The sequence below is a fragment of the Madurella fahalii genome (genome assembly GCF_045866475.1).
Source record: "Madurella fahalii IFM 68171 DNA, scaffold_2, whole genome shotgun sequence".
Classification (NCBI taxonomy): Eukaryota; Fungi; Ascomycota; class Sordariomycetes; order Sordariales; genus Madurella; species Madurella fahalii.
Window position 1 is genome coordinate 3108705 of NW_027263972.1, and position 15681 is coordinate 3124385.

Here is a 15681-nt window from a genome sequence, read left to right on the forward strand (position 1 = left end):
AGTAGGCGCCTGCCCGCGGCAAAGAACCCGAGAAGCTTCAGGATGAGACCTCAGTCCTGCAGTACGTCCTTTGTTTTGCAAGCCTGCAGAGCAAGAGGAGATCCCTGACCATAACTCCGGGATCTTGCTCTCCCCGATTCGGGCTTACCTAGCAGGGGTCTGGGCTTTCACTGGTCTTTGATCGGTTGGATGCAACCTTGAAGCCCTGCATGACCCTTCGATCGCCTCGCCTTGCTAAGCAGCAGGCAAATCGGCGTGAGTAGGCAAGCCGTGGCGAAAGCGCTGAGGCTTCCAGGCTGTGATTTGGCGCTGATCGCGTCTCGGGAGGGAATTAAAAGGGCACACATTCTAGGGTCCACGTCAGTTCCTCCGTCAGTTCTTCCGTCAGCTGCAGCCAGTTCCAGCCAGTTCCCTGGTGGTTCGAGCGCTGCTCACGAACCGGAGCCCTGGACCGGCCTAGAAAACCCCCACACTAACTTTACTAACAGTGAACCCCAAGCCAACCTCGTGCTCACCTGCCAACAAAAGTCGTCCCGCTGGGCGATTTCCTTTTTTTCCTTTCAACGTTGCTGGTCCACTTGTTCCTTCAGCACTTCACTCTAGTTCATCAGTTCGCCCGTTGCTCGGCAGCCCAGATTGTCCTCTCTGCTTCGCCCTGGCCGTCGGTCACGAGCCACTGGCCCATCCCACGCTCGCCGAACCAAGCGTACCAAGGACGAACCACCTTCTCCACATCTGTTGAAAAGTTCACCCAAAATGAAGAGGGTAAAATAAACACGCTTGCCCTCACACAGAGGTGTGTCGGGACTTTCCAATCGTCCCCGGCAATCTCCACGTCCGTCTCCTCCTCAACTTAACCTACACACCTTCTCTCGAGCCCTGCAATTGGGCCAGCCTCTCGGTCGTCGATCCCGCGCTCGCTTGCTGCACGGCGCTCAGCCCGGCCCATCCGGAAGCTCACCCCGGCACGCCGCCTCTAAATCCGCTCCACCCGTGATCGGCTGGCCTGAAGGCCCTCGCCGGGACCCGAAATACCCCGACTCGCCACGCCAGAACTGTAGCCATCCTCAGGTGCAACCCGAACTCCTCCCAAGGATCTCGCTACAATGTCGGTAGGAGAAAAGGTGGTGGTGTCGAAACGAAGCGCAAGACCTTACGTCGAGTACGACATAGAGAAAGAATCGCACGAGGACCAAGCGAAACGAATGGTCAAGCAAGACGAGACAGAATTTGGGGCGGGTGGCAGGAAGTACTCCACATCGACGGGAACACTCAGTAGCAGCCAGAGCAGCCTTGAGGCGTCGCCCCTGATTCGTGCCGCAGATTCGGAGCACGAGGTGGATGCTCTGGTGTTGGGAGCCCAAGGGCGAAACAGTAGTGACGTCGAGCTCCGAGATGCCTTCCATCCTCCTGCTACGAACCAGCATGTCGCCAATTCGATCCGCTCGCTCAACGAGAGCCTCCCAATCGAGGGCCGACCGGTCAACTTTGGCGTGGTCGTCCCCGGCGTCTATCGGAGTAGCTTCCCGCAATCGGAAGACTATGCCTTTATTGAGAGCTTGAAACTCAAAACCATCATGTGAGCCTCCCAGTTCGGAAGGTTACAGGAACATTGGCGCTAACCTGGTTTCAGTACCTTGGTGCGGAAAGAATTTCCTCACGGATACGATGCCTTCATCCAAAAGAACAGCATCAAGCATTGCGTGATCGACATGAAAGGTACTAAGAAAGAGGACATCCCGATCAAGACGATGAAGTCGATTCTCCGACTTGTTCTGGACCGGCGGAACCACCCTCTCCTAATACATTGCAATCACGGCAAGGTAAGCACGAACTCACCTACCGCAGCCTTAGGTTGGTGCTGACAGCGTCGACTAGCACCGCACTGGATGCGTTGTTGCCGTCGTCCGCAAGCTCTCGGGTTGGGACCTGGGCAATATCATCAGCGAGTACAAGAGCTATGCCGAGCCCAAAGCCCGAGAATGTGATATTAAGTATATCATGGGCTTTCAACTTGCAGACATATCAAACCTGTTCCGGGAAGCGAGTTGGCCCTTTCGGACCGGAAGGTTCCTGCGAGCAACCGTCTTCGCCTTCTTCATGATCATTATCTGGCTCTGCTCTGGCACTAGGATAGTGCCGACGCCGAATCGAAGGTTGCTGAAATGAAGAATGGGACGGGGAAGGGGGTTATTCAGGGGAACCCAAACCCCATTACTGTTTTCTCACGTTTTCTGTTCTCTCGCCCGCTGCTATTTCTCGGGATACCAACATGTAATCACTCTCAAGCGGTAAAACGATACCGCTTCTTCGTTCCCCGCGTTCACAAGCCACCGATCGCTTGGCAAACCACAACCCATATCATCGGGCATGACAATGGCTGCCTTCTCTATTATTTAGCGAGGTCAGGAGCGGAACTGAATGGGGCTAGTGCGAGATTGGAAAGCGGGGAGGGCCGAGGTTGTGTACGAGAACATTCCTATTCCCTTCGGGTCGGCTGTCTCGCGTTTCCAGCACATACACTTTGAATGGATTTGGTTGGCGTGGAGATACATAGACAAACAAATCGGGATGAGGCGGAGACAATCAAGTGCTGAGGCGTCTCCTAGGCGTTCAATTTGGCTGACCGTTTGATATTTTTTTTTTTTTTTTTTTTCCTTTGCTTTTCACCCGAGCCGTTGTCCCTTGTACAGCGTCGTCGCAGCCTATCATGGCTTGCTGATATACTACAATGACTGTCCCGTATTGGCTTAGACTTGGATGTGCTTTGCGACAGCTGCCGGTGTGTGTCCTTTCTCCACCCATGGTTGACTATCCGCAGTGCTCTCTTGTGAGGAGGATGCATATTTTCACCACCAGCCAACCCCCTCCGTGAAGGGGTATTTACCTCGCTTACAATTGCCCCTCGCCTTCCCTTTCCCAACCTTCTAGACCTCTTTTCCTACTCCCCTTCCCCATCGCCAACCCCCAATCAATCCTTGTACACCCCCCAGCGATTGACCTCTCTTCTCTCCTCCTCCTCCCGCTTCCTATCCCCCGTCGCATACACGTAGGCCCCGGACACCGTGTTGGCGGCCCCGAGCCCCATGGCCGTCGCGCGCACGACCCCGCCCAGCGAGAAGCGCGACCGCAGCGACGCCGGCCGCCGCCGCGCCGCCAGCAGCACGTACATGCCGCTCCACGCCGCCGTCATGCCCGCCCCGTCGATCTTGAACCCCGCCAGCGTCAGGTAGCTGCTGAAGACGAGCAGCGGCGGGAAGAGCATGGGCAGGGGCTGCAGCGGCCGGAGGTGGAGGGCGGTTATCAGTGAGGTGAGCAGCATTGGCGGGATGGCGGAGGCTAAAGGGGGTTGGGTTATTTTGGTTAGTTGGGGGATGTTTTATTTTATTTTTTTATCTTCTTTTTCGATAAGGTTGTGTTGGTGGTGGTGAGATACTTACTCCCCCATGTTGTGAGCTTAGTTGTGAGGCCCTTGGGGGGCTCGAGGTCGTCTGGGGGTGACATTTTGGGTGGTTTGGACGGGGTTTGAGGTATTAGGTACTAAGGGTTGTTTTGGAGGTTCTGTGGCCTGTCAATTGCTGAATCTCTCATGTCATTGCAGCGCGGGCTGTGATTCTGCTTGCACTCATCGCGCGGTGAACTTTTCTTAGAAGCAGTGACGTCTTGGGCTCACTGCTGGCTGATGACTAATCATGGACCCCTGTCATGTAGGTCCCACTGAATCTGAAGGCTGCGCACGGGCTCTCTGCTGGTTTTCTGGAAGGTGTTCCAGACAAGGGAAAGGGAGGGACGGCAAATGTCCAAATCTTTCGCATCGGGATTCAGCACTTTCAGCAGCCATCGCGCCGGAAATCTGGGACCTCTCTCTGCCTGCGATTGAGGCCCTGCGAATTCGCTTTGCAATCTCCCCCGACGCAGGGCGGACCGCTGAGCTCTTCACTGAGTGGAACGGCCTGGCCAAAAAGCCACGCTGCTCAGTACTTTAGCTAGCGCAATATCCCGATCACGGCCAACACCATCAACGCGCGATTCGACACGGCGCTCCCGCTTCAAGTTATCCTTATTGCTTTACACCTGTCCGAGTTACAACTGCTTCTGTCGGATTATTGACTTGCAGCTGAAGCGTTAATCAGCTGCTCCCCTAGCGCAACCGTCTCTCTTTCGGCATCCGAACAGCCCCCGATCAACGAAAACCGGCAAATACTCTACTCTAAACCCTCCACAAACCACCCAGGGCACCATGCCCGACGCCTCCGCCTCAGGGGCCTCGGCCGCCCAAAACGACGGCGCCGCGCGCAACCGGCGCGAGCACAACCAGGGCAACCAGGAGCGCAAGTACACGGTCGAGCAGAAGGCGGCGGTCCTGCGCATCCGGCGATGCAGCCCCACGGCCTTTTACGAGATCTTGGAGGTGCAAAAGACGTGCAGCGACGCCGAGATCAAGAAGGCGTACCGCCGCCTCTCGCTGCTGACGCATCCAGACAAGAACGGCCACGAGCACGCCGACGAGGCCTTCAAGATGGTGGCACGCGCGTTTAGCGTGCTAGGCGACAAGGACAAGAGGGATAAGTTTGACCGGTTCGGGACAGACCCCGACAGCCGGTTCGCGAGTGCCCAGCAAGCGGCGGCGCAGAATCCGTTTACCGGGTTCGCGAACCGGGGGGGTGGACCTGGGAGAGGTGGGGGGATGTGGGAGGGAGAGGAGATCAGTCCGGAGGAGATGTTTGCGAGATTCTTTGGTGGCGGGGGGTTCGGTGGACCGTTTGGAGGTGGGTGATGTTCCCTGGGCTTTGGAGGAAAGGATAGGTAACTGACAACGTAACCAGGTTTCGACGGCGGGCCGCAGTTCGTCTTCAACTTTGGCGGACCGGGCGTCAGGGTTCACAACTTTGGCGGCCCTCGGCCGAGAGGCCGGCCGCGCAACCCGGGGCAGGAGGAGCCGGCGAGCACGTGGAGCTCGCTTGTTGGCCTACTGCCTATTCTTATCTTCATCATCTGGCCCATCCTGTCGGCTCTCTTCTCAGGCTTGTCGTCGGTCGCCTCGCCATCGACGCCTAGCATGGTATTTGACGAGCCGCATCCGCCCCACTACACCGTGGAGCGCACAATGCCCAACTTTGGTGTCAAATACTATGTCAACCAGCGGGATATCGAGTCATACAGCCAGTCCAAGCTGTACTCGCTGGACAAGAAGGCCGAGGTGCTACTAGTCCAGCAGCTCCGGATCAGGTGCGAGGAAGAAATGGCCCACAAACAGGAGCTTAGGAACGCCGCGCAGGGCTGGTTGCGGCAAGACCCGGCCAAGATGGAAATAGCGAATGCATACCCGATGCCGGCCTGTAGGAGACTGAAGTCTATGAATCTATAGCAGGGAGGATAGACCACGTAATGTTCTTAATTTCTGGAGGCACGGGAGGGATGATTATAGGGGCTGGCGCCGATTGTTTCAATGCTTAGGCGGCCTCTTGTTTACTGGCGTTGAGGGAGGAGCTGCATAAGAAGCATTTGGTTAGACTTCCCTATGGCAGATGCTGTGTCACGATTTATTTTAGCGGCAGTCGGGTAGGTAACTTTCGATAATGCAGATATTTCGAGCGCCACTCGTATTGGTGATAGATAGCTTCAAGTACTAGTGTAAGGGGAATGGTTGGTCAGCGCTGGCAGTGGCTCCCGGAAGCCTCATTCACTCGAAGCACAAGCTTCCGTCACATGCATATCATATCCAGATGGTGAAGTGGCAGCAGCCATCTCTTGCTTCTCAAGCGGTTCAGATCTCCTCTCTCATGCAAGGTAAGCAAATACAGAAGTACCTCGCATCCTTCATTTAGACGAAGATGGAGACGCGCAAGCCATAACCAGAGGAATAGAGGCTCGACAAGGACCCCGTGGCGATTTGGCCCAGGAACACTCGGCTGCCTGGTGGGGGGGGATGACGACGCGCTGGGAGCAACCCGCCCTGTGGCTTGCAATGGGGGCGGGATTTGAGGGGAAATCGCCCCCGCAGCGCCACTTACCTCTTGGGGGCAGTTGCGCAGCCTTTAGCGGGCCAAGCCCGTGGAATGACGGACCTGGCGGCGGCATTCGGAGCACCACCAACTGCGACTCACATCCAACCGGATGCCTCTTGTGAAGCTCTTCCTGCATACCCAGATACCATGACTTTGTAGACGCTGCATAGGACCCCACGAAAGCTACCTTTTTTTCCAGGATATTCCCCCCTAGTATCTACTGTCCCGTTTTGACGAGCACCTTCCCCTTCCCATCACTGGGAAACGTATCACTGGAAATCGGTCTCGGCTGTGCCACTGGCATACTGTCGTCCACTGATGATGCAAGTCCGTACGACGAGTTCCTCGCAGACACAGACACAATCGCAAGCATTGCTTCACCACCAGCCACTGCTCTTCCACTAGCAATCACGGCGGATCGAATTACGTCCAAGCACCATCTTTGGCCGTTCAGCAAGTGCAAGAACGCTGTTGCGATCCACGGGCAGACTGCCACCGAATCCGAGCCTCGACCCGCCTACCAGAGGCGACCTACACCACTCCTTCCTCCGCAACCGCAGCTTGAAGGAACTTCGATTGCCGCACCTGCGCAATGGTGACTCGGAAACCGCTCCCAGAACATGCAACCCTCGATCCCGCTGTGCCCGCCCAGACGCGGGACGCGTGGTCGTCAACCAACACTGGTGCCGAGCCGTTTTGGGGAGAAGACGCAGTTCAGCAGGCGGAGGGCCACCAAAGGAATTCCAGTCCCGACCCAAACAATGTACCGAACTCGCTCAAACCCGGTGCACCCGCCTTTTCCGGCTTTGGGGAAGAGGATAACGTATGGGCTGAAGGGACGCCCCCGCTGGCAAGAACCGACGACATGAGCCGGGTCCCCTCGGTTCTGAGACCGGGAAGCAGCCACAAGAAGGATGTTGACATAACGCAGAGCAGTGAAGCGGAGCATAACGTTGCGCGGATACCGACCGTTCTCCGACCTGGTAACGGGGCTGCCAAACCAGAAACGAATCCGTTCAAAAGGAAGATGTCGCTCAGTGCCTCCCAGGCTAGCAGCCGGGAAGAACTGAACAAATCAGTTACACTGCCAAACGCCCCTCCCGTGCCATCAGTCCCCGCGGATGCGTTCTCGCAGCTCAGCGTGCACGAATCAAGCAGAAACCCCTGGCAACCCGCCCTTGACGAAAGAAAAGACGGGACGGTGCCGCCGCCCGTTCCAAAACTATCTGAGCAAGATTCTGAAAGAGACAACGTGTGGGATTCTGCGAAGCCGTCGCGCCAGGCCACGCCCGGTCCCCGACAGAGCTCGCCGGCTATGTTATCTCTGCCGTCAGAGGAGGTATCTGCCGGGTGGGAGGAAATCTCCCAGAAATCGAATGTTCCCCCACCACTCATGGCGGCAGCTGATGACAAAGTTCTTGACGAATCTCATGCATGGGACGACCTTGGCATTCTAGACAAGGAAAAGGTTCCTGTTCAGGCTCCGCTAGTGCCAAATAAAGGATCCCGTGTAGCTGACGATTGGAACCTTATCGACTTGGAGACACATCCTGGCCCTCCTTCGAAGCGCGGCGCGTGGGAGGACGCGGAAGGCGAGGATGAGAATACGACCAAGACGGCCGCCACACAACAGCCCAAGGATGGAGTGGTACCCCCCGAACTGCCGCCACGACAATCGGCAGAGGTGCCACCACGAATGCCCCCGCGCCCGGTCGACGAGTCGGAGACGTATCAGATTAAGAACATCAACTGGCATGATGCGACGGCCGCAAAGAACCCCAGGACGTCGCCCATCCTTGTGCAAAACGCCAACGGGCCCTGTCCCCTAGTCGCTCTCGTCAACGCTTTGACCCTGACCACGCCGGCGGACAAGTCGAACACGGCGTTGGTGGAGACACTCCGGTCGCGCGAGCAAGTCAGCCTTGGCTTGCTTCTGGATGCCGTCTTCGACGAGCTTATGTCGGAAAGACGAATGCAGCCTGATGTCCCTCTGCCGGATGTATCAGAGCTGTACGAGTTCCTCAAAGGACTCCACACCGGCATGAATGTGAATCCCCGCTTTATCCCTACTGAGGAAGTTGTCAAAGCCTTCAAGAACACATCACTCACCCATCTCCCTCCTAACGAGCGCAATGATACGATCCCCGGGACATTTGAACACACCAAGGAGATGGCTCTGTACTCGACCTTTTCGATTCCGCTCATTCACGGCTGGCTTCCGTCCAAGGACGACGCTGTATACGACTCGTTCGCGCGGCAGGCGGCGTCGTACGAGGATGCCCAAAACCTGCTCTTTCGGGAAGAGGAACTCGAGGAGAAGCTGAGCAGCAGCCATGGCGACGGGCTTACCGAGGAGGAGCAGCAGATCTACCAAGATATTTTGACGATCAAATCCTTTCTCAGCATATCGGCGACGCAGCTCACCAAATTCGGCCTGGATGTCATCAAGAAGTCGATGAGGCCGGGCTCGGTGGCCATCCTCTTCCGGAACGACCACTTCTCTACCCTTTATAGACACCCCCAGACGCACGAGCTCCTTACCCTCGTCACCGATGCCGGCTATGCCGGCCACGCTGAGGTCGTGTGGGAGTCGCTCGTCGATGTCAACGGCGAGAGCGCCGAGTTCTTCTCGGGCGACTTTCGCCTCGTAGGCGGCGCTTCGCACGGCCAGCCCGGTCCGTCTGGGGGTGGGGTGACCGGCCGCTGGGCGGACGTAGCAGGGCGCGACACCAGCAACAACGAAGGTTGGACCACGGTCCAAAACCGCCGGGGCCGCAATCAGGCAGAAGGCCAACGTGGTTCAAACCAGCAGCACGAACAAGAGGACCGCGATCTGGCGCTCGCGCTGCAGCTCCAAGAGGAAGAAGATGAGCGTCACCGCACCGAACAAGAGCGTCGTCGGCGCGAAAGCCTCTTATCAGAGCAATTCATCGAGCAGCAAGCCCGCTCCGGCACCACCCCCGCCAGCAACCTGAACGCCTCCCGCGGGGGACGCGGCAGCACGAGCAACCTGGGCCGCGGCCGCGGCGGCTCGCACAGCACCACCTCGCTAGCCTCCTCCAACAGCACCGCCACAGGCCGCCGGACGTCGGCAAGCGGCAGCCACGCGGCCCGCCCTTCCAATTCATCATCGACTTCGGTAAATGCCAACCGGTCCCGCCCTACAACTCAAACCGTGCGATCTTTATTACCCCCGCGGATAACGCCAGCAACAAACAGGGCCCCCGAAGACGGCCTCGACGACGCCCCCCCAAGCTACGAACAGGCCGCCGGCCAGGCGCCGTATGTCCCGCCCGCGGGACATCCCAGCCATCCGGCAAGTAGTCCCCGCTCGGATGGTCCCCCAAGGGGCGGAGCAAGGCAGGGCCGGCGGAGTCCAACACCCCGCGGGACGAGTGGCCCCGTTGGAGGCGGATATCCTGGTGCGGCGGCAGCGGGGGCGAGACCGACGGGGATGAGGAGGGGTCCGCCGCCATCGCCGCAGCCGCCGGCGCCGCAACCTGTGCCGGCCTCCGGGGTTGGTGGCGGGAAGGAGAGGGATTGTGTGGTCATGTGAGGTGGGGCCCGGTACTTTGGGGCGATTCATAAGTGGGCGTTTACTTATGAGATGGGTGGGATGGAAATTTGATGAGGTCATGTCATGAGCAATGGGTGGTTATTATCTTGGGCTATTCACAGCGGGTTTAGGTTCAGTTGCCTGGGTTCGGCTAGTGTATTGATATACATGGGCCCGCGTTTTGTTGGGTGGGACAGTGCTTGCTGAGATTTGACTTGTGTGTTGGGAAGGAATTATGGCGATGATTAAGAAATCCCTATAGGGGCCGCGGCCTTTTACCTAGTACCGTTGGAGAGAGCGCTCGTGGGCCGTCTGGTTGAGTCTACGATGCATGCTATTCTCGTAGATCAAACTTAGACGGGATTATCGACGTCTAGCGGTGTGAAGCTGAGCTGTAGACTCGTGCTGTATGCGATGGTCACGCTTCTAAAACTGAAGTGTAGCCGTTGCGGTAAAATACTTAGATATCATAACGGTCGTTCAATGATACTGCAGGCACGGAGAATTCTCTGCTCTTAAGTTCCTACTTATTGCTCATAATTAGTAACGGTTGACGATAGTTCTCTATTAGTTTCTATGACTCGATTGAAATCTCCGATCGCTTAATCAGACCCTCCTCTTTCGTGTACCCACTAATAGATATGATCCTCCTCGCTCTATATCACCTATACCTAGCCTCTGGGAAGTTGTTTTCGACATCGTCCCACAAATCCACCTCGTAGACGCCGTCCCGGTTCCTGGTCCCATACCTCATCCGCCTGCTCTCGGTCGCGGCGACTCCTTTGCCGTTCTGGATCTGCGACGCGATCTTGGCCGCCGTGTCGACGCTCCTCCCTTGGGCGTGTTCCATGGCCGTGTGGAGAAGACGCGCGATGGGGAGGAAGCTGTCGTGGTCGTGCAGGATGAATTTGCGGCAGTGGAGGACCGTCACGACGATGGCGGTGACCTGCCCGACCATGATGGCCGAGAGCACGCCGGCGACCCGGTCCCACCTCACTTCAAGGACGACCGTGATGCGAGGCCGGGCGGTCGCCCCGGCTTCTTTCGCGACGCGCGGCAGCCGCATCTCGGCGCCCATCACGGTGAGGATCGGCAGGCGTGCTGCGAGATGCGCGGCGTAACGTTCGCCCACTAGTCGCATTTCTGTGGTTTCTCGGGTTTCGTTGATGGATACAGTGTAGAGCGAGTCGAGGAACTGGATCACGAAGGAACCGAAGGGAGCACTAGGGTAAGCCCTAATATCAACCAACCCCCTTTGACTAGTACTCGCGGTATGCCCATTACGGTCCGGATATGGTACCGTTACTTCCTCGACCGCTCCAAAGCGAAGAAGCTGGGTGGCGCCAAAGGAAGAACCAGGAGGCTGATAGTGATTGAAGAGCAGCGTCTGATGGCCAGGCCGGCCGTCTTGGTCCCTAAGGCAGGTTGTGCACTCATAGAAGGTACCTTCGCATGAATAAACAGTACGTTCATTTATGTAAAAATCTATGAAGTAAGAGACATCAGTTAAGAGGTTCAGATAGCGGTCGAGGTCAGCGGCGGATGGGAGTCTTTTACATGATGTTGAGCACGCCTCAGAATGATCCGGTTCTGCCTGGTCAAGAGCCGCCCACACCTGGCTCCCCACTAAGTTCGAAATTGTCATGCAAATAGCGCGAGCGACACGCAGAAATTCTAGGTTGCTGGGCTCAACATCCATTGAAGCATCTAGGGTGAAGACGAATGCAAAGAGCGCGAGAAGTTAGCGGTAGTTTAGGTATATATGAGGGGCCAATGAGATTGGTGCTGCTTACAAAGAGTCCCAACTTCCTCTCCGTTCTCGTATACCACGTTGGCTGCAATTTTCCTCACGGTACAATTTGCTGAACTGTGCAGCACGGTGTCGGTAGATGTCAGCTCGTTAGAGTTGCGATACTCTTTGAGGAAGTACGAGTATGTGACGGTGCCGCCTTCGACCGTCAGGTCTAGGCCCCTTCCGCCTATGTTTCTCACGTTGCAGGATGGCAAATCTCTGCAGCCGAACCGAAAAGGTACAGATGCCAATGCAATCATTGCATAAGCGTTCCAGTTCCCTGTTCACCCGCTGTCAGTTCAGTAATAACATAGGTAGTTGTCTACATTGGGGCCCCAGGGAGGGGTGGGTTGCACACTTACTGATGCCCCTTGAATCCAGCAATCGCTCCACGTTGTTTGTCATGTTATACCAGGCTTGGGAGCTCCAGTTCGGGGCCATGATAGGGTACTCGACGTCAGAGATTTCATTCAAACTGTAAGCCAACCCGAGTGCTGCAATGCTTAGCCGGCCGAGCAGGTTCAAAAATAAGTAGAGCGCCACAGCCGAAGTTGTTCGTGTCCATTGTCGACCTCGGTTTATGATATGGTGCCAAATCAGCCTGAGCGACCCGCTAGGACTAGGCATACCCAGTATCATATCAACCTCAAACCATTCCAGTCAGCGCCAGCCTACCTCTTTCGATTTTTTTCTTATATCAATGCGGGTTAGAGACAAGAGACGTATCAATACCTACATCCAGCGGTGTGTGCTCCTCCCACGCCAACAGCGACCAACGAAGCATGCTACCCAACAAGCCAAGGAGAGAGCCCAGGAACAAGCTCACGATGGCTGAAAGCAGGATTGTGAGTGTGTTGAACCCGCGTTTCTCCCAGATAGTGAGGCTGCTCATTTGCTCGAATATGAACAGGACGAGGACGAGAAGGTAACCGAAGAAGACGGCGCTCGCGAATCGCCAAGCTATTCCTGCTCGAAAGAGACGACGGCCGGGTCCAGTACGAGAAGTCCTAACCAAGGAAGCCGGCTTGGCCAACGCCTCGGCTTGGCTCACCGGACTGCAAGGTGGGGGAGACAGATTCATTGTGGACACTGCGAGAGACCAGAGTGATGGCTGTTCCGTGAAGGCGATGGCTGGCTACCTGGCTTTATAGTAGTACTTGCGGGAGGATATGAAGCGTTGGCCGTGTCACAATGGAGAACACGGCAGTCCCTGAAACGGGATGCCTTCAGAATCTATAACCTTCAGACTGATTATCTGCCTTGTCCATAGCCCCCAACAGTAGTTGCTACATAGTTCAATTACACTACACTACACTGCATTCACATGAGCTTCAGCAGTAGACACCATCAAGAACACTGCGGGGGCGGCGGCGCAGTGCCGGAACTGGCGCCAGCTCAACGATAGCTGCCATCGGTAGTTGAATTGTCGAATTAGACTTGCAGAGTTCGTGCCCTAGTGTGCATCGGTAAAGTCGAAAACGTGACGTAAGTGGGCGGCAGCGCGCTTAACCACGCCGTGGGGGCCGATCACACAGCAGGCACATTTAGATGCTTCACCGGAACTCAGAGCGAGAAATAAGTAATCTAGACTAGACATTTAGGTTAATCATGGGTTACGGGAAAGATGGACGGCATACTCTTTACAGCTTCACCGGAGAGCGGAACTAGTAACTCTCCGGGGTCCGTTTCGACTAATTACTAATCCATCTCCATCTTCAACTTCCAAGGCTCCCTCCTCACAGGCGTTTGATGAGCGGCGATAACCCCCAATGCCGCGCTTAGGAGTTACGGCTACCAGTATCGGGTCCAGTTTGGCCGGCAAACGAAGACTCTCTCAGAATCTAAACCCGATATTGGATCTTGGAACAGGCGTCGCTCTTGATGTTCAAGCGGCGGAAGAGTGTATTGGCAAAGGCGCTATTAAAATTTAATGTTGCTCTGCATGTTAGCGACTGGCCGTTGGTAATCTGGGTGAATCATTGTGCGAGTTGGCGCCTAGGCGTTGCCAAGCGTTAGCTGAACTCTAGATCGGAGATTTGTTTCATGGAAATATAGATAACTATGACCTTCATTTAATCTCTTTCTTAAACTCAAAACGTATACCTATCTTCCTTTCCTCGCGCATCTATACGGATTGTGGAAACGTGCTGCTTACTGTGACTGTCCACGCTTCACAATGGGACCCTGAATCTCAGCCCACGCGAGGTTGATATAGAGGGAAGAGGGATGCTGTAATGGATAATCACAATAAGATTAGTCACAGTTCCCGGAGGTTAGGAGGCCACTGCCCGAAAGAGTCAAACTCCCAGTAGATCTTAGGCCTCTTTGTGAGTCTGGATTAGATTATTTTTACTTGTCATCTTGGGCACCGACATGGTGGAAACACATCGCCGCCTCTTTCTCGGTCTTCCCCTAGTCAGATCGTCGCCGTCGTCGCCGTCGTCGCCGTCGTCTGCGAAGCCGCTATCAGCTCGGCTTGCGACCGCGACCGACATATCATCAGCCGCAACTGCCCCTGTCAATTTTACATAACACTAGCGTACAGAAAGCTCCGGGTAGCAACGGAAGGATCAGCCGCTTCCCCTGTGAAGCACAGACCAACCAGTCATTGTTCCCCGAGTTACAGGGGACCAAAATGACAAGGGCCTGTGACAGACGTCTCTGTTGACATCATTCGCTCCCGGTCAAAATGAGTGCGCCAAACCTTGAGCTGCAGTGAACGGTTACGGTTACAGTGAGGGGCTGGGACGCGCCGATTTATTCAGAGAATTTCCCGTGCTTTTCCCCCCTAAGATCTTCTCACCATTTCCTTTCTGCACTGGCGGTGCTGTACTGTACCTTTGCATATTCCGGCGTCGGTGGCGTGCATCACAAACCCCCAGTGAGAGCTTGCTCTCATTGCAGCATCACCAGCTTCATTGCTGCCTCCAACCCTCACAATTCCCATTTTCACTCCTTCGAGAGAACACAAAGCCTACCTAGGCAAGCAATCGAGATGGCCACCTCCACAGTCGGCCTCATCAACAACTGGTTCCCGCCCACGCGCGAAAACTACGAAACCATCCTCTCCATCTGGAAATGGTTCCCAGCCGTGTGTAACCCCCCCTCCCCGCTCTTCTTCAAAAAAAACTCCAAAACCCCAACCTAGGTAAACAAACTAACCCCCTTTCCCCCCTAGGCCGCCTCCCTCCAATGGCTCATAACCTGGTACGGCATGGGCAAGACGTCGGTGAACTCGCGCTTCAATCTGCCGGGCCGCATCGGGTGGCTGACGATGGAAGCGCCGGGTTTCATGACGCTGGTGTACACGATGCGCACGCTGGCGGGGCAGGTCCACGCGGACCACCCGGACTTCAGCCTGCCGTGGCAGAACAAGGTGCTCGGGGCGCTGTTCGTGCTGCACTACGCGTACCGCGCGCTGGCGTTCCCCTTCCTGCAGCCGAGCATGTCGCCGCTGCACGCCGTGATCTGGGCGTCGGGCCTCTCGTTCCAGCTGATCAACGGGCTGTGCATCGGGTCGTGGCTGGCCGCCTACGGCCCCACCACGCAGTCGGACTGGGCCGGGGCGTCGTCGACGCTGCAGTTCGCCGCCGGCATCGCCCTCTTCTACCTCGGCCTCGCCGCCAACTACTACCACGACGACGAGCTCCGCGAGATCCGCCGCCGCGAGCGCGCCCGCCAGGCCAAGCTGCGCAAGGACGGTGAGAAGGCCAAGGGCGTCGAGAAGCACTACGAGATCCCCGAGGCCGGCCTGTTCAAGGTCATGTTGTACCCGCACTACTTTGTCGAGTGGGTCGAGTGGTTCGGCTTCTGGATGGCGGCCGGGTGGGGCTGCGTGCCGGCGCGCTGCTTCTTGCTGAATGAGATCGCCGCCATGCTGCCGAGGGCGGTCAAGGGCCGTCAGTGGTACGTGGAGAAGTTTGGAGAGGACAAGATCAAGGGCCGGTGGGCTATTATTCCGGGGATGTGGTGAGTAGGTTTGCGATGATGGTGGAGTTGGTGTGGAGGGCAAGAGAGGGATGGGTGGGTTGTAATAGGGGTCTTCGTGTACTGAGCATCGAGTTTGACTTGTACTTGAGCGTCGTGAGTCAACGGCATTCTGCGCTAGTCAAGGTATATAATCTACATCCAATATCTACTTCTCGTCTGGCTCAACCTCACATGTTTATCCCCCTTCGGGCAAGCAGAGATTCTCGTGAATTGCTACCACGCAACAACGCAAACCCATTTTGAGCGCAGACAAAGAAAACGTCACACCGCTACAGAGGTATACAGCCACCTCGAGTGATGCTAAAAACACAAACAACGCCACCCATGCCATCCAC

At 56.3% G+C, this 15681-nt stretch overlaps 6 protein-coding genes across 6 annotated transcripts; 4 read left to right on the forward strand and 2 right to left on the reverse strand.

Annotated features, from left to right (window-relative positions):
• Positions 1 to 1106: 1106 nt before the first annotated feature.
• Positions 1107 to 2169, forward strand: SIW14 (tyrosine-protein phosphatase siw14; the record flags this gene model as incomplete). Its single annotated transcript, XM_071059087.1, has 3 exons — positions 1107 to 1579; positions 1634 to 1823; positions 1879 to 2169. The coding sequence occupies 3 exons, from the start codon at positions 1107 to 1109 to the stop codon at positions 2167 to 2169; spliced, it is 954 nt and encodes a 317-aa protein (XP_070915188.1).
• Positions 2170 to 2971: 802 nt separating this feature from the next.
• On the reverse strand, positions 2972 to 3504 carry MFIFM68171_03667 (uncharacterized protein; the record flags this gene model as incomplete). Its single annotated transcript, XM_071059088.1, has 2 exons — positions 2972 to 3339; positions 3441 to 3504. The coding sequence occupies 2 exons, from the start codon at positions 3502 to 3504 to the stop codon at positions 2972 to 2974; spliced, it is 432 nt and encodes a 143-aa protein (XP_070915189.1).
• Positions 3505 to 4240: 736 nt separating this feature from the next.
• HLJ1 (Chaperone protein dnaJ) lies at positions 4241 to 5368 on the forward strand (the record flags this gene model as incomplete). Its single annotated transcript, XM_071059089.1, has 2 exons — positions 4241 to 4769; positions 4827 to 5368. 2 exons carry the CDS (start codon positions 4241 to 4243, stop codon positions 5366 to 5368), a joined length of 1071 nt encoding a protein of 356 aa, XP_070915190.1.
• A 1232-nt stretch (positions 5369 to 6600) lies between these two features.
• Positions 6601 to 9564, forward strand: MFIFM68171_03669 (uncharacterized protein; the record flags this gene model as incomplete). Its single annotated transcript, XM_071059090.1, has 1 exon — positions 6601 to 9564. One exon carries the CDS (start codon positions 6601 to 6603, stop codon positions 9562 to 9564), a length of 2964 nt encoding a protein of 987 aa, XP_070915191.1.
• A 661-nt stretch (positions 9565 to 10225) lies between these two features.
• On the reverse strand, positions 10226 to 12248 carry MFIFM68171_03670 (uncharacterized protein; the record flags this gene model as incomplete). Its single annotated transcript, XM_071059091.1, has 4 exons — positions 10226 to 11271; positions 11358 to 11636; positions 11719 to 12001; positions 12093 to 12248. The coding sequence occupies 4 exons, from the start codon at positions 12246 to 12248 to the stop codon at positions 10226 to 10228; spliced, it is 1764 nt and encodes a 587-aa protein (XP_070915192.1).
• A 2103-nt stretch (positions 12249 to 14351) lies between these two features.
• MFIFM68171_03671 (uncharacterized protein) lies at positions 14352 to 15329 on the forward strand (the record flags this gene model as incomplete). Its single annotated transcript, XM_071059092.1, has 2 exons — positions 14352 to 14447; positions 14535 to 15329. 2 exons carry the CDS (start codon positions 14352 to 14354, stop codon positions 15327 to 15329), a joined length of 891 nt encoding a protein of 296 aa, XP_070915193.1.
• Positions 15330 to 15681: the final 352 nt, after the last annotated feature.